Here is an 18,458-nt window from a genome sequence, read left to right on the forward strand (position 1 = left end):
GGGTCAAGTCTGATAACCACCAATTTAAACTCATTTTCATAAGAGTTTGGACTTGGTAAAGTGATAGTTTTTTTTAGAGAAGTCATGCTCAGAAAACAAGTCTTGAAAAAGGGATCAAGATCAGGTAATCCATTGTTGTTAAAGCTTGAATAGACTGTTGTTAATTTAAAATGACTTGCTTACACACTTGTTCTATTAGACCTGTGTTTTTAATTATCAGCATCAAGTATTCATTTAGTTTTTGACAACTCCTTATGAATTAACTGTAGTCCATTCGGACTTTAACAAGCTAGAAAAGCATATAAAATGAGTATAATTGTATGTGTTAATCTTTCATCAACAAGTATCTATTTAAGTTTTAACAATACCTCACTCTAAATTATAATAATCCATTTGAGATTTAACAAGTTAGAAAAGCAACAATTCGTTAGAACTGTACTTTTAATCATCAACTACAAGTATCTATTTGGATCTTGACAAGAAATCATATAAATTAGCAACAGTCTATTCAAGCTTTAACAAGTTAGAAAAACAGATAAGATGGGCTTAATTGTATATGTTAGCCTTTCATCAACAAGTGTACATTTAAGTTTTCACAACAATTCATTCAAAATTAACAATAATCTATTTTGATTTTAACAAGTTCGAAAAACTATTAAGATGAGTTTTATTATACGTGTTAGTCTTTCATTAACAAGTATTCATTTGAGTTTTGACAATAATTTATTCATAATTAACAATAATGCATTCGGACTCTCAATAAGTAAAATATATGAAGTTTTAAAGCTCCTAAATTATAATTGTTCATGTCAAATTAAAAAGTAACATTTATAATATAAAATAATAAGTTTCATTTATAAATTAACAACACACTGTTATGTTATAACATAAAAATTGTTAAAAACTTAGTTTACTAATTTACATTTTTTTTTGGCTATATATCATTAAAGGGTTTAGTGGTCACTAAGCTTTTCAAGTGGCAAAGGATCATGAGATCAAACCCTCTCTTAGCCATCTAAATCAATTATTCTTTCAATAAAAATGTTGCCAGCATTGGAACTCCGGCGACCTTGTTGTTGGTAGGGGTCCGGCGGTGGTCCAATGGCTGACACCAATGATAGTAGAGGTTTTTTTTGTTTTTTCGTTTAACTTGAGGGGCAATTTGATCTTTTAATTTTAAAAATTAATATCAGTCAACCATCAAGAGATTGTAGTGCAATTTTGAAATCAATTGATCCTTCATTGATCTTAATATTCCTCAGCGGTCCTTTAGTGCTATTTTCCTGTTTTTAAAAATTAAAAAAATAAAAAAATTATTTAGATAAGTATTTTGAATTTATTTTTTTAAAACTATTCTCATTTTTTGTTTAAAAAATAAAAAAAAGGAAACACCTTAGAGTTGTTTTTTTTTATTTTTTATTTTTCAAGACACACTATATTTGATTTTTTTAAAAAAAATATAGTTATTTTGACTAATTTTTTTATCATAAACACCATTAATCACTTGCAACCATTACTATTAGCCTATTTTTTATTTTTAAAAATATTTCTAAATTAATATAATCAAAAGAATTTTTATTTTGTTTTGATAAAAAATTCTAAAAATTATATTATAAAACAGTTTTTAAAATAAAAAATGGAAACAAAAACCAAACATGCTTTATTTTCTATTTTAAAAAACTTTTTTGTTTTCAACCTGAAAAAAATAAAAATATTCATTTGTTTAAGTGTTTTGAATTTAAATGTTTTCAAAAACTGTTCTCACTAAAAAAAAATGTCAACAAGTTAGAGTTGCCTTTGTTTTCTTTTATTATTTTGAAATCATATTACATTTAAAAATTGTAAATTATTATGACTATGACCAACCATTAACATTGGCCATTATCATAACCATTGTAATCGACCATTACTATTGGTCATTTTTCCAATTCTAAAATTATTTTTAAATTAATACAACCAAATATATTTTCATTTTGTTTTGTTTTAAAAAATAATTTTCAAAAATTAGCTTGCAAATAAATTTTTAAAAATAAAAAATAGAACAAAATCGCTACTTTAGAATATATATATAGATAGATGTACACACACATAAATGATTCTTATATAACAGCTTTTTTTTTTTGCCAGAATTATATAATAGCTATTACACTGAATTATGCATCGAAAAGCGCTTTCATATGCTCTATGTTAGGATTTTATTGCAATATCTTCTGTTGAGATAAATTTATTTAATTATTTTAATTCTTAATCATGGTTTTCTATCTGCTTTTTGAGAGAGCAGGTCTTGTATGTAATTTTATCGCCCTCAACCATAAATATCTATCCCTGGTCCCCCCCCCCCATGATTTTTCAAGCACATTAATTATTAAAACATTGCGATTTTTTTTTTTGGTGTGAAAACATTGTTTTAAGTAAAATAGTGAAAACTGTATCAGTCCTTGAAAACTGTTTTTTAAGCAAAATATTTTCAACACAAATTGAAGACGAGATTGATTTAGAAAAGATCAAAATATATTCTTAAAGCACGTTTTATGGCCGCCGCAAATTGTTTACTTTTAGCAACATCATTAAAAGTCATTTTTTTATAGTGATATTTTTTTATTCAATAATATCATCAATTCCTTTTTCTGTTTTCTTTATATATTGATTCAATTCTTCGTTCTACTCATTTACATTATGCTTCTATGTTCTAATATTTTGGATCTCTTTCGCACCTGTAACTTTTATCTGTTTTAATTCTATAATAATTTAATAAAAAAGTATATATGAAACGCAATAAGTGCATAAGGATCTTACATATTAATTTTCATTAAAATAATAAATTTTAATTAACTCAAATAATTTATTCAATCACTACTTATTTTTTGCAGAATTACTACTAATTCATCATAAAATTATATTTTAATCTTCCAAATATGTTACAGGAATATTTAAATTTATAATTTTGTTACGTTGAGTAGTACCTTTGGTCCTATTAAATACTTCATTTTAAAATCATTTCAAATAATTACTATCACAAATGGAGTACGTACTTAAACTTAAGTTTTATTTTACATTTTTCACTTCAATCATCCAGAATCGCCCATTCAAAAAGCAGATTACATCTATAAATATGAGCTCCATCCAAAGGAAACATAAACCAAATTGAAACTCACTAGATTTTGTATTTGCATTTTAGAACATATTCTACGGCAAAACAATCTGCTTTTGATCTGGTGTTCAATATAATGTAAGACAAAAGCTGGAGCTTATATCTCTGGCGAAGCCCACTCCTCATGAAGTCAAGTTTCTATCTAACATTGATTGCCAAGAAGTCTTACGAACCCAAATTCCAGCCATATATTTCTTTCGTCACAAGTCTTCTATGGCTGGAAAGGACCCCGCCAAAGTCATTAGAGATGCACTGGCTAATGCTCTTGTATTTTACTATCCATTTGCTTATTTTTAACTTACAAGAGCGCTTTTGAAACACTTCTGTAACTAGTGCTCTCATATATACAAAAGCCTTTATAAAACGTCCCCAGAAGAGAGGCCTACAGGAACACTTTTTATAAAAAATGCTCCCGTAGCTTCTGAAATTTTACATAATTGATATTTAGATTTTAAATATTATAAAAAGCGCTGCCAAGAGAGAACACAATTGATTTCTCTGTTTCATTCAGATCAGGATGACCAAAACATACAGTATTTGATATTTTCATGTAAATTAGTATAAAAAATTGAATCCAACATGCTAATATATTTGCACTAGTATAGTTTATAACAATCATAATTTGTAGCCTGAAACTCATCGATAACAAATTATGCTCTTAAAGTAATGTCATGATAAGAGAGAAAGAAATAAAAAGAGCACATTTCAATGTAAATGATTGGCTTAATCAACATCCTGGCCAGTAAATGGGCATGGCGTAGAGCTACCTTAAAAGTGAAGAATCACCTAAAAAGTTAGGTACATTTGCTTGCAAAAATGATTGTACCAGTACCATGATAGTTTATTGAAAAAGTGATTTTTAATCGACATAAAAAATTTATGTTGTAGTAGTACATGATACATGCATGGCATAAGTGCTACCTTAAAGGTGAAGAATGACGTAAAATGTAAAATGCTTTAGCTTAAAAGCTAGGTACCATGTGCTTGTGAAAATGATTGTATCATGATAGTTTATTAACAATTTAATAACTTTTTAACTATACCTATATTAAATATGCATAATTTAATCATATATTTACTATCACCAAACATTTAATAGAAAATAAAAAATTATGATAAAAAAGTTAATCACATGACTTATTAATAGAACAAAAAAAAATTCATCTATCTTTATTTTATAAATAGAACCAAAGGTAATATATTTTTTTATTGTTTGCGGATATACTCTTATTAAAAGCAATCATTTGAGACAATGTCAAGCGCTAAATATAAACATCATCTAAAAGCAAAAGAGGAGAAAAAGGAAAGCCTGAATGCAAAACTATCTTACTTGCCACTACAAATGAACCGCTTCCTCAACAGAGTTTCTTTTCCCTTAGGCGAATCTAGGACCTAAGATTAGTGGGGGAACGATTTTTTTTTTTTGGTGAGACAGAAATGATATATATTACATGGATAGCAAAATTTAATTTGCCCCATGTATTCAATATGTGATAGAATCATATGAACTAAGTTTTTTACATGTACAAGGGTTAGAGATTCGAAACCCAACTACATGTTAAATAATAATGAGACTTGTATCATGTATACTAACTTGATTTGCTAAAAAATATTAAACAACAAATTGAATATATAAATATCAAAATTATTTAAAACTATATAAATGATTTTAGAAAAAATCGAGAAAAATTTAAAAAAATAAATGATCTACTAAAAACATAAGAATTAAATAGGTTGAAATAAAATTTTTGATAAAAAAAATAATCAATAATAATATTTAAATTATTCTAGAATCTCAATCCTTTTCTATTGTTCACTGTTACAAATACTCTGGCCATCCCTCTATTTTGTCTTAATTATGTATACCACTCTTCTATTTTTGAAACCTATACAAACTAGGGCTGTGCAAAAAAAGTTAAAACCCAGTCTGCCCTGGCTAGACCTGGTCTGGAAAAACCAGCTCAAGAAAAAGACTGGACCGAGCAGGTTAGACTGAACCATCAAGGCAGACTGGGTTCAAGAATGTTGTTTAAGACTATTTGGTTTGGCTCGGTCTAGGTAGTTAGCTTTTTTTAATATATATAATAATATATTATTAAATACTTGTTACCAAAAAAAATAGACTCAAGAATTCTTCCCTAATCACTCTAATATTCTCTTTCATTTTTCTCGCTGCCCCCTCATTTTCTTCCTCTGGGTGCCGATCTCCTTATCCTCCTCTCATCTTCAAGCTTCAGTTTTCCAGCAGCTGCTACACTTCGTTTACATCCAAGCTTTGGCCGCTGCTCCTGCCCACTCTCCACTGTGGCATCAACTTATCACTACTAAACTAACTCTATCAGCCATTCCCATTTTTCTTCTCCTCCTTCATTGCGTCTACGTGCTTAACGTTAGCATTTGAGGGCTGCATCTTTGGCTTTGTTCTCCTCTGCCCAGATCTGCATCTTCTCAAAATTCTATCTTGATTTATGTGGTGGATTTGATTGTTTTTTTTAATCTTTATCTCACTCCAGACTGTAGAGCTTCTCATTATTCTACACTCCTTCCAGTCTTTTTTTTTTTTAGAGTTAAGGTTCCTGCCCCTACGAGTCATGGATATTTGACTTTAAAGGAGAGAGAAGGGGGAAGAATGAAGAATGATAGGGTGGGCATTTATAACTTGGGCAAGGGCATGTATAGTTAGACGACGGCTATTTACGACTTATAAAGAAAAATCACAACTTGTAATGGTAAGTTTTAAATGGCTATTGTCTAGCTGTAAATACCCTTACTCAAGTTGTAAATGTATAGGATGTGAGATTTAGGAGTATTTTGTGAACTTCATGAAACTTCTTGATAGTAAATTCTTTTATGTGGGACCAAAATATAATTTCCCTGACTTGTATCTATTTTAATTCTTTAATAATTTAATAAAAAAGTATTGATTAAAGGAAGAATGACATTAAAGACCAAAAACAATGAATTTATTATGATAGTTAGGTCCCAACAAATTTTTTTGTATAATTAGTTGTAAATATTAGATTCAAATAGTTACAAATTCAGGAGTTTTAATTATAAATAAGATATTTAAATTTTAAATATAATTCTCAATTTACAATTAAGATTTTTATTTGTAACTATTTGAATCAATATTTATAATTTATTTTTTAAAAAATTTTGTTGAAAACCCAACTGTCATAAATTCTCCATTTTAGGACTTATATATTCAGTCTCATATACTTTAAATGCTTGTTCATAACAAAATCAAAACAAATCTTACATATATTATTTATTTTATAACAAAACTTTTGTCATTAATATTATTAACATATTAAAATCTTTGTCCAGTAGGTGAGACACCAAGGTAGAAGGATAATAAATTTCCTATAAAAGTGTTGCAGCGTGGTATCTTCCAAGACTCAAGTGCTTGTTTGGTAATGAAAGGGATGCAAAAGATCTAAGATAGCATGCAAATAAAAAGATTTCTTATGGAAAGCTGAGACATCCATCAAATTCCGAGCAATGACAGAAAATCGATCAATTGTTTTTTGATTTTAGCAATGAGCCAAGGAATGTCTGGCAAGGTTTTAGTATGAATGGCATGAATCCTTAGCATGAATGTTAGTTTATTTAGTTATTTCAATAGTTGTTGAATTGAGTTAATTAGTTAGGGTTTTTTTGTTAAATTGTTATTTTATTTCATTCCATTTTAACTGTACATAGTTTAGGCTTGATTTGAATATTAAATTGTTGGAAGGATTGTTGTTTAATGATATTTTTTCTTTGAAAAAAATGGACTAGGTTGACTATTTATATATGTTTTTCATTATAGATGAAAACATGTTAATGCCCTATAAAACAGGGGGTTAAGGACCATTAAAACAAAACTTTTTTTAAAGCCCACTTTCTAAATAGGTTGTGACATTAACCAGTTTAGAATGTAGGAACTTTCTAAACTGATTGTGCCATATAACTGGTTTAGAAAGTCCTTTTTATTTTTTTTATTTCATGGGGCATTTTCTAAACTTATTGTACAATTGGTTTAGAAAATGTTGGACTTTCTAAAACATCTTTGTCTAAATTAGTTCCAGAATTAATTTAGAAAAGCTTTTTGAATTGGTTTTAAAAGCTTTTTTCCCAATAGTCAAAATATTTAAGCCACCATCTAACAAAGGTTTTAGTTTTTCTTTGCAAAACCTAAGCAAACACACACGTTCACAAGGATGCACGCACCATGGGAGGCATCAATAGAATGAAACAAATAGTCTTAAGCCTTTTGAAGAGGAGTAGAAAAGGATCAAAGATAACACTTAGGGAAGTTGTTGAAAGAAACTTCTTTGTTAGCAATTTACTAAAAGGCTTGGTTGTTGATAGAGTACAATAGCATAATCGTGCAAACCATGAAACCGATCTCACCTAATGAAATAAGGCTTGTATATATACAAACCAATGATAGGGAGGATCCTAAACAATCTTACATCTACTTAAAAAAATCTTCATATTTCTCTCTAATCTTTTTTTGGAAGACATTAATCTCACATTTTCACGACAATTTAAACCTTAATCCTTAGTATAAGATTTGCAAGCCGATTGCACATTTTAAAAACCTTGTAATTTCTCTCTCTCTCTCTCTCTCTCCAAGTATCATAGGCCACGATAGCAACAACAATATATAAAACATATTTTCTAACCTTATTTTGCCTATAAGAATGCACCATGGCTTGTCTCCAACTTTTCGGTCTTTTGCTTACAAATTTTGCATCAATTCATTCCATAGCATCAGATAATAATTATCCAAACCAATTAAACTAAAAAAAAACAAATGGTTTAACGATTCATTTTGAGTATTACAAACCTCACAAACAGGGGAATTAAATTTCCAATTAAAGGCAAGCAACCTGCCTTTTGTAAGCAACTACTTCTTCATAATCAACCACATAATAAATGAATGTCTTGGAATATTACACTTTCCCCAAACAAAGAGAGCTTGGGTAAGCAGCCTTGCAACCACTGGTTTCTAGCATTTGAAAGTATTTACCATCTGCTACTCCATTTTACCATTTAGAAAACAATACACTTTAACTAACAAATATTGGTCCAATTGGAAGGAATTTTGCTTATAACTCACAAAGCCATGGATTCAAATCTCACTATCGATGTGAGGATCTTATTAACGAGCAATTTATAAGTATATTTGTAAGTTCTCTTTTGAACCTAGAAGTATGCATTGGTCTCTAATGAACCTTTGAAACCCAGCTCATCTAAATTTTTTTTCTTGCAAAAAAAGAGAAAACAATACACTTTGTTTTCTAATTAGCTGGTAAAACACACACACATGCAAGGCTTACTATCCCTTTTTATTAACACTTTCAATTTTGTTTTCCTTATGTTTGAACTTCAAAAATTATTTATGATAATTAACACTAGATTTTTCTATATTCACAAATTGTAGGTTACATGTCTTCAATTGCGGGGATTTATCCTTCTTTTGATTTGAATGCTGCTAATCCAAAAACATTGCTCTCATCAAAAATATAATTTAGGATATATTGTGATTACTCGTTCAAACACCTTTTAGGCAAAATTGTTCTTTAATCCTCATAATAATAGTTAACATTAGTCAAATGTTATTATAGAACAACATTTTCATGGTAACATTGCACCAATCAAAATTTATTGATAATAATTTCATCTGACAAAAAACTTGTAGAACAAATTTGCCCTTTAACCTAGTAATCTAATGTATGTAAATGATCTTCTTAAGATTGCTATGCACTCACAATCCTTTAACAATCTAAAAGAAGAAATGATGTGTTCAGATTAGTTGTAGAGGATCCTAAAGATGATCCATCATCCATGGATCCAGCTAGACCAAATACTCATAGTTTCATACTATTTTCTGGACCATGGTTCACTTTTGATGATTTACCTCTACATAAATGGAGGAAAAGACTTCATGAATTTGGTGTATGGATTGACTTACAAAAGACAAGACTAGATAGGACTCTACGTGAAGCACTCTTATAATTCCTTTAAAAAATAGCTGGAAACTTGAGAGAATATTTTCAAAACCTTAGTGAGTACTAGAAGATCTAAGCAACGCAACTTCTTAATGCAGCATCATTCCTGGGAATGATTCATAAAGAATTCTTTGGAGATTTTAATCTCATTGACAAAAGAAACCGACAAGAGTTCTTTGAAATGAAGTATTGCTCGCTTGAAGAAATATTTATAGAAGCATTCTCAACATATGCCTGTAAAGTATTATATGTTAAACGGTGCTAATGATGTTAATCTCAAGCATACATTTATTGCTTCATTACCCGATGAGCATCAACCATACTTACACAGAGCTATTAATGCTTTACAGATAGATATGTCTCAAATCTCTCTTAGAAAAATTTATCAATTAGCTTTTTTCACTTTGGATAAGCTCTGTGAACAACAAAAGCTTTTCAAGCCTATGCTCAAGTAGGAAAATTCAAAGCTTCAATCAATTTGTAAGAAGCCTTATTTAAAGATTAAATGCAAGAACCATGATCATTGTTCTTGTAAGAAGAATCATTTCCACAAGTACAGGTGTAAACCCTTTAGCAAAAAGAATCTGACCACGATTCATAAGTGTGGATCCATGTCACTAAGTTTAAAAATTCATGGGTTGAAGTGTCAAGGGGTTGAGCATCCTAAAGTTGCCTATATTTGCCAAGGAATGGTGTTGAGAGGCTTTACTTGGATCAATATTACCCTAAGATGCGTAGACACAAGGATCTCTGGGTCTAGGTGCACATGAGACACTTTATTAAATTAAGAGACTGAAATGAAACATTAGGTAAAGTTAAATGACTAAGGTCCCGTTTGGTTATTAAAAAAAATGAAATGAAATGGATTAAAAAAATGAATACAAAAATGAACTAAATCACCATTTCCCCTCATGGTAAGTGTGATAAAATTCATTAATATACACTGCAAATGTAGAAATTATTACACCTTGTAAAAATCTTATGAATCATTATTCCCAACCTCATAAGCTAAATGATTCCTCTCTTTTATGAATGTGGTTCACTAGCTCTTTTGATAATTTTATTTTTACCTTTATTTTTTTAATTTGTTCTAAGCCATTCCTTTTTAATAACCAAATGGGACCTAAATGTATACTATAACTTAAATATATAATTATGTATGCAAAACTCTTCAACATTGTAATGACCCAAGAAATTAAAGATTCTTAAAATCAACAGTAAATAATTAATTGACCTAGTAAGTAAATAAAAAATAATACAACAAAATATAGTACGAATAAAAGATAATAAGATTTCATATGAAAAAACAAGAAGAGAAGCAATGGATAACAAATCAAGAGGGAGGGAGATCAAGTATAAAACCTTTTTTTTTTGTAAAAAAGTAAATATATTAACAATAAAAGAAAAGTTTACAAAGCCAGGGATAAAGGAGAAACATTAAAAGGAAAAAATTAACGTGAAAAACACAAGTCATGTGGACCACATGTCTGAATGGCACAACTATTGAAGTTATCTAAAAACTTTGCAATATCCTAGTTTATGAGGTATTGTTGACTAGAGCAAAAGCAAATATCCTTGTTGTCGCATTTGATTCTCAAGCTCCAAATCCAAAAGCTCTCAACCCTTCCAAAATAATTGAAAAAGAAACTCCTAACTCATAGAAAGATGTTATCAACACAAAAGGCTAAGTATAGGTGAGGAGTAATTTCATATAAAACTTTGGGCAGTGAATAAATTAGGGTAATAGAGAACTAGAGAAATGTTTTATTTATGAAAGCCAGAAAAAGAAAATTAAGAGTAGAAGAAAAATGGGGCAAACGAACTGGTCCACTTAATATGTGGATCAAACAAGCTTCTTTTTAGTAGCCGAACCACCTTTTTATTCCTATAGCTAAGTCCATTCACAAGATGTATCATTCTCTGCCAAAAAAAAAAAAACCCCATGGGTCATTCGAAATCAATAACCCCAGACTAATGTTTACAACAAAATAAATTTGCCAAGTTTACCCCAAAAAAAATAAAAGTTGCAAAGAGAGACAACAACTGGTTTCTCTATCCCATTCGGATCAGGATGACCAGAACGTAAAGTATTTCCATCTAAATTGGTATAAAAAAACTTGAATCCAACATGTATGCTAATATATTTGCACTAGTACAGCTCATAACAATCATAATATGTAGTTTGAAACTCATCAAAAACAAATTATGCTCTTAAATGCCGTGATAAGAGAGAAAGAAATAAGAAGAGCATATTTCAATTTAAATGAGTGACTTAGTCAACATCCTGGCCAGTAATCTGACAACAAAACATCTCAAAGGATACTCACATATTGTAGCCATGACATAATAATCAATTTAAATGATTACAACAAAAAAGTCATCATTACTACAAAAAACACTTTTTACATAAGTTAAAAAGGAACTGTCGTAAAAAATGTGAGAGGTAATATTATCGAAAATAATTAGATTTGAAATAACATTTTCTAGACTGGCTCCGCATAAAACCGGTGTAAACAGAATTTTCTACTGGCGGACAAGATAGAAATGGTGGGGGTGGGGTGGGGAGCAAATTTAAATAGAAGTTATTGTATATTATGCTGATAATTTAATTTAATTTTTTTAAAATTTAGAATAAATATTTCATAAAATATCTTTATAATTTGAAAAATCATAAGATAAGAATTACAAGAAGCAAAAAGTATATGTATTAAAAATTCTTTTGGGTAATTTGAATTACTTTTAAAAACATATATGTTTAAAGTGAAGTAACTTAACAATCAAATAATAGTTAGATAGATGAAATAAAATTTTAAAGGTATATAGGAGGTTTGTATTTGTAACTGTTGATTCTATAAAAGGTACATATAAATATTTTTTTGGGATAAACAGGTTCATACTATAAATTTTTAAAACAAAAGATATGTATGTGTGTGTAATAAAAAAAATAAAAGATGAATTGGCCTATTGGCCTTAAAAAATCTTGTACTCAGAAAATACAAACTAAATTTTTAAAAATTTAAAAGTATGAACCTGCAAAAGCCCCAATAATAAAACAGAGGATATGCTCGTGTATTTTACTCATATAAATATTAATTTATACTCTTTTTGTTAATAAAGAGATAGTATTCATCATGTCTCAATAATAAAAATATTTTTATAAACGAATATAGTATAAAATTTATATCTATTTAATATAAAAATTATAATTATATATGTATGCACCATGTTAAATTATTTGGATGAGGTGGAGATAAGAGGTAGAATTTATTTTTAACAAAAAGAGGGAGACCACTCAACCCTACACACCCCACACATTACATGTGGATGACGTGGGGTTGAGGGACCCTTAAAGTGTACCTGGGTTCGGTCTCTTACACATGTAACTTATACAGAAAATTTGAAATATTTTTTTAAATATAAAAAGTACTTTTTAATCAATATAAAAAATATATATTATGTAGTAGTACATAACATATGCATGTCATAGGAGCTGCCTTAAAAGTGAAGAATTTTCTGGTATCATGTTGTAAAACAGGAAGGGGAAAGGGGAAGAAAAAGAAGAGAAAGAAGATGAAAAGAGAGAAAGAATAAGGGGTAATATTAAATCTCTTAAAAACTCTTTTTTAATAATACTCAAAGTTAAATACTAATAAAAACTCTAACTTTATTTATAGAGTTTTAAAATAATAAAATAATAAATCTAGATATAAATAATAAATCTAATTTAAAAAGATATTGATAGAATGATAATATCTTATCTTATCAAATATAAATAAATCTAAGCTAACATTAAAATAAAATAATAAATTTTAATTTTAATGGATAAATATTCTTAATGAATAATCTTAATATCTTAAATAAATTAATTAAATAACAACTATATTCCATCACATGTGCTTGCGGTAATAAGTGCACCGCAACAGTATGGTTGAAATAAAAAAGATGTGGGAGGTCTTATTAGGCAATATCGATTGCTATATGCATTGGCATGGCATAGGGTCTACCCCATTTTTGTTCGTCAAAAGGCATAGGGGCTACCTAATTGCATATAATTTATCTAAAGAGTTAGGTATCATTTGTATGCAAAAATTAAATGCTCCACCACAATAGCATATTGAACATGGCAAGGCTGCACCGTTTGAATGAAAAAGATTTGGCCCTAGAAAATTGTAGAGTAGGGTGAGAGGTCTTAGGCAATCTTAATTAGTCATACGGTCCCCAGCCCATTCAATAGATTCATGTTAGATTGATCACTTTGGAAAGCGGTAATATGTCATCCTTCGATAATTGTCGATTGCAAGCTTGGATGGTTTAATTAATATCGTGAAAGTGATTTGGCCCAAAAATATCAGAGGGACGAAGTACTGTGAAAAACTACTACTTCCTTTCTAAATGTAAATGTAGGGCACTACAAACAACACTTTCAATAGTTCTAACCACATTTATATATGATATTAACTTAGATTCTATGCATCTAGATTTAGGAATAAGGATTGAGTCTGATGAACAACCTATTTAAACTCATTTTTATAAGAGTTTGGACATGAAAAAGTGACTTTTTTTTATAGAGAAATTAGGCTTTAAAACTAAGTCTTGAAGAAAGAGGTTAGAATTTGACAGTTCATTTTTGTTTTATCCTAAAAAATAAAATATTCTTAATTTTTAAATTGAATTTAAATTTTAGAATATATATTTATACTTTAGAATATATATATATATATATATGTATATATATATTTGTACATAAATGATTCTTGTATAATAGCTATTACGTTGAAAATCATGCATTGAAAAGCTTTCATATACTCTATGTTAGGACTTTACTGTGATATCTTCTTTTTGAGAGAAATTTATTTAATTATTTTAATTCTTCATCATAGTTTTCTATCTGCTTTTGGAGAGAGCATGTCTTGCATTTACTGTTATGGGCCTCAACCATAAATAACTTCACGATTGATCCTTAAACATAATATCGATCCCTGGTCCCCACCATGATAATTTTTCAAAAACATTATTAAAACATTAATTGTTTTTTTGGTGTGAAAACATTGTCTTAAGTAAGATAATAAAAAGTGTATCAATTATTGAATCGGTCAAGGTCAGAGATTAAGAGTTTACTAGTGAGTTAAATCGCAATCAAATTGGTCATAATAAAATAAAATAATTTAAATAAAAACTCATTAATTCACAATACATTCATCCATATCCAAGATTTTTTTATATTTTTATGATAATATATATTTTTATTAATTAATCCATGTTGAATGTTAGCTTTCGCGCACTATCTTCAAGTCTTAGGTCCCCCTCTCTATTCATCACGTTTTATTCTCAAAGCATATTATTTTTAGCAAAATATTTTTAAGGCAAATTAAAGCCGAGGTTGACGTAGAAATTACCAAAATATATTCTCAGAGTATGTTTTATGGTGGCAGCAGATTTTTCACTTTCAACGACGATTTTTCAGAGTTATCACTGAAATTTTTTTTTATTTTATGATATCGTCAATTCCTTTATCTGTTTTCTTTATATATTGATTCGATTCTTCATTCTACTCGATTATACCATGCTTTCTGATATTTTGGATATCTTTCCCACTTGTAACTTTCATCTGTTTTAATTCTATAATAATTTAATAAAAAAGTGTCTATGAAACAAATTAATTTTCATTAAAATAGTAAAACTTAATTAACGCAAAGAATTTATTCAATTACTACTTTTTTTTGTTGCAAATTACTACTAATTCACCATAAAATTATATTTTAATCTTCCAAATATATTACAAGAATATTTAAATTTATAATTTTGTTACGTTGAGTAATAGTAGCTTTGGTCCTATTAAATACTTTATTTTAAAATCATTTAAAATAATTACTATCACAAATGGAGTACGTACTTAAACGTAAGTTTTATTTTACATCTTTCACTTCAATCATCCAGAATCACCCATTCGAAAAGCAGATTACATCTATAAATATGAGCTCCATCCAAAGGAAACATAAGCCAAATTAAACCTTACTAGTTTTTGTATTTGCATTTTAGAACATATTCTATGGCAAAACAATCTGCTTTGGATCTCGTCTTCAATGTGAGAAGACAAAAGCCGGAGCTTATATCTCCGGCGAAGCCCACTCCTCATGAAGTCAAGTTTCTATCTAACATTGATTGCCAAGAATTCTTACGAACCCAAATTCCATGCATACATTTCTCTAGTCACAAGTCTTCTATGGCTGGAAAAGACCCCGCCAAAGTCATTAGAGATGCATTGGCTAATGCTCTTGTATTTTACTATCCACTTGCAGGAAGACTCAGGGAAGGTGAAGGTGGCAAAATCGTAGTAGAATGTAATGGAGAAGGAGCGATGTTCATTGAAGCTGACGCTGATATCACTCTTCAACAGTTTGGTGATGATCTTCAACCTCCCTTTCCATGTTTCGAAGATCTACTTTACTCTCCTCCTGGTTCTGACAAAATCCTTTACTGTCCCATCTTGCTTATACAGGTTTCTTGGACTCTAGTTTTCTTTTCTTTTTGTGTGAAAATGTTAATTCTATTCCATTACACCAAAACTAAATATGAACACATTAAAGGTGTTATGAGTCCCACATTGGAAGCCTCATAGGTAAAGTGAAGTTTGTAAATTTAAGAGGCTCTCCTATTTAATAGGCTAGTTTTTTGAGATGAACTCTCTCTTTAAACTTGTGTCTTTAATATACTTTTCCTTTAAACTTGTGCTCATAATATTAATACTTTCTTTGAGAGGTTAATGTCACGAAAATAGCTACCAACAAAGGGTCTTAATTGGCAAGAGGCCCAGTAAATAAAGTAGAGCCGCCATGGATGTCAATTCTCAAATGGGGTGTATTAATTGTTATGAGTCCCATATTGAGTTTCATAAATGAAGTGGGGTTTATAAATACAAAAGACTCTTCCATCTAATAAGTTAGTCTTTTGGAATGAACTATCTCGTTGCACTTGTATCCCTAACATATGGAACAAAACTTAAGCCACCTTCTACGGATTTTCTTTTCCAAAACCTTTATATCACATACAATATATACAAACCAAGGATACGGATCATATACAATCTTACATCTTCTCAACAACTAATCTTTTTTGAAAGATACATGCTTTCACTTTCACAACAATTTCAGCCTTATCTGCAGTTATGTCAATTGCAGATTTTGAAAAACCTGTAATTCCTTTCTCTCTAAGTATGATAGGTCGCATCAGCTACAATGACATACAATCCATAGCATCAGATGATAATTTTTTAGACCAGTCATACATTCAAAAAATGATTTATCGATTCATTTTCAGTATTATGAAGCACACATATTGGAGAATCAATTTGGCATTTAAAGACAAGCAACCTGTATCTTGTAAGCAGCCACTTCTCTGTAGTCAACCACATAATGAACAAACGTTTCCACCAGAGCTACCACTTCATCTACCACTTTGAAATCATTGCACAAACTTACTCCTCACGTGCATGATCTTCCTCTAATACCACTCCATCTGCCATTTAGGGAAAAAAAAGTACACTCTATTTTCTGACTAGCTAGCTTGTAAAACACACGCACACATGCAAGGCTTACTACCTTTTTTTATTAACACTGTTTGTTTTTATTTTCTTTAAACTTTACAAATTATTTATGATAATTACCACTAGATTGTCACTATGTTCAAAAATTGTAGGTGACACGACTTAAGTGTGGGGGTTTCATCTGTGGGATTCGCGTGAATCACATTATATGTGATGGATATGGTTTTCTCCTATTCATGAAAACCCTCTCTGAGATGGCAAATGGTGCAACTGAGCCTCTGATTCTGCCTGTGTGGCACAGAGAACTCCTAAATGCAAGAGACCCGCCAAACATTACATGCAAACATCATGAGTACGATGAAGTGATCGATGCCACGAACTCTTCAACAAACATAGTTCATCGCTCTTTTTTCTTCGGACCAACTGAGGTTTCTTCCCTTCGTAGATTACTCCCTGACCACCTAAGACAATCGTCCTCCTCATTTGAGGTTATCACGGCATGTCTCTGGCGTTGTAGAGCAAAAGCTTTACAAGTAGATCCACACAAAGAAGTTCGCATCATGGTTGTCGTCAATGGACATTTTAGACGTAATGGATTAAACCCTCCATTATTACCTAAAGGTTATTATGGCAATGCTATTGTGTTTCCAACTGCAATTTCAACTATTGGTAAGCTTTGTGAGAGTCCTTTAGGGTATGCCTTGGAGTTGGTGAGGAAAGCAAAAGCAGAAGTGAATGATGAGTATTTTCACTCTGCGGCTGATCTGATAGCTACTAGAGGACCAACATGTTCTTGGACTATGCTATCATGTATGGTATCGGATTTGAGTAGTCTTAGATTTAGAGATGTTGATTTTGGTTGGGGTAAGGCAGTGTATGCTGGTCCTGCAAAGAGTGGACTTGATACATTTCAAGGACTAATTTTTTATGTTGGACATGCCAATAGTAAAGGAGAGGAAGGTAGGATTGTGCCTGTTTGCTTGCCACCTGAATGCATGGAGAGATTTGCCAAAGAGTTGGATCTTATACTTAATGGTGTTCAATGGCAGATCCAAGAATCAACAAGTGTGAAATCTAAAATCTAAAATAAATCAATTTAGGAGGTGCCAATAATTGTATTTCAATATATTTTCCAAAAAAATTAGAAAGTTAATGTTTGCGATGTATATGTACATTTTTTAAGTGTTTTGGGTGGGATGGTGTAGGGTAGTTACGCTTGGGGGGTGGGGGAATGTTTGTGAAGTTTATGTTTATGTGCTGTGCTGTTTGTGTGCACCCACATGCCCCAGCGGAAGCATGTACAAGAATAAGTGTGAGGGCTAAAAATATGTAAAATAAATCAAATTTGGTGAAGCCAAATTGAATTTAAAGTTATATTCGCTAGTATAAGGATCTTAATTATTTTATAATCAATGTCTTCTGATCCACTAAAAGGCATTCCAATTTTGTTAATTCCTAATTTTTATGGTGATTGCTTAAAAATTAAACATGAGCTTATTCATTGATTAAAGAAGGTACTCCCTCCGTCCCAATTATAAGACATTTTTTGGCACCAAAGATTTAATGTCTCAAAATATAGGACACTTTAATAAAAATAAGTTTTCATTAATTATACTTTTCTAATATTACCTTTCCATATATTTTCTCTCTTTAATATTCTTTCACAAATGGAGTGATAAATTAAAAGTATTTTTGAAAATTTATATTTTATTTTGAAAATATAAGGCTGTAAAATATATTTAATAAGCTTTATTAGCATGCGTGA

At 29.9% G+C, this 18,458-nt stretch overlaps 1 protein-coding gene across 1 annotated transcript; it reads left to right on the forward strand.

Annotated features, from left to right (window-relative positions):
• Positions 1-15,167: 15,167 nt before the first annotated feature.
• On the forward strand, positions 15,168-18,067 carry LOC129319059 (benzyl alcohol O-benzoyltransferase-like). Its single transcript, XM_054964088.1, has 2 exons — positions 15,168-15,649; positions 16,846-18,067. The coding sequence occupies exons 1-2, from the start codon at positions 15,200-15,202 to the stop codon at positions 17,776-17,778; spliced, it is 1,383 nt and encodes a 460-aa protein (XP_054820063.1). The 5' UTR covers positions 15,168-15,199; the 3' UTR covers positions 17,779-18,067.
• Positions 18,068-18,458: the final 391 nt, after the last annotated feature.

The sequence above is a fragment of the Prosopis cineraria genome, unplaced genomic scaffold (assembly GCF_029017545.1).
Source record: "Prosopis cineraria cultivar Desert tree isolate PC_DT_omini unplaced genomic scaffold, ASM2901754v1 PC8, whole genome shotgun sequence".
NCBI lineage: Eukaryota > Viridiplantae > Streptophyta > Magnoliopsida > Fabales > Fabaceae > Prosopis > Prosopis cineraria.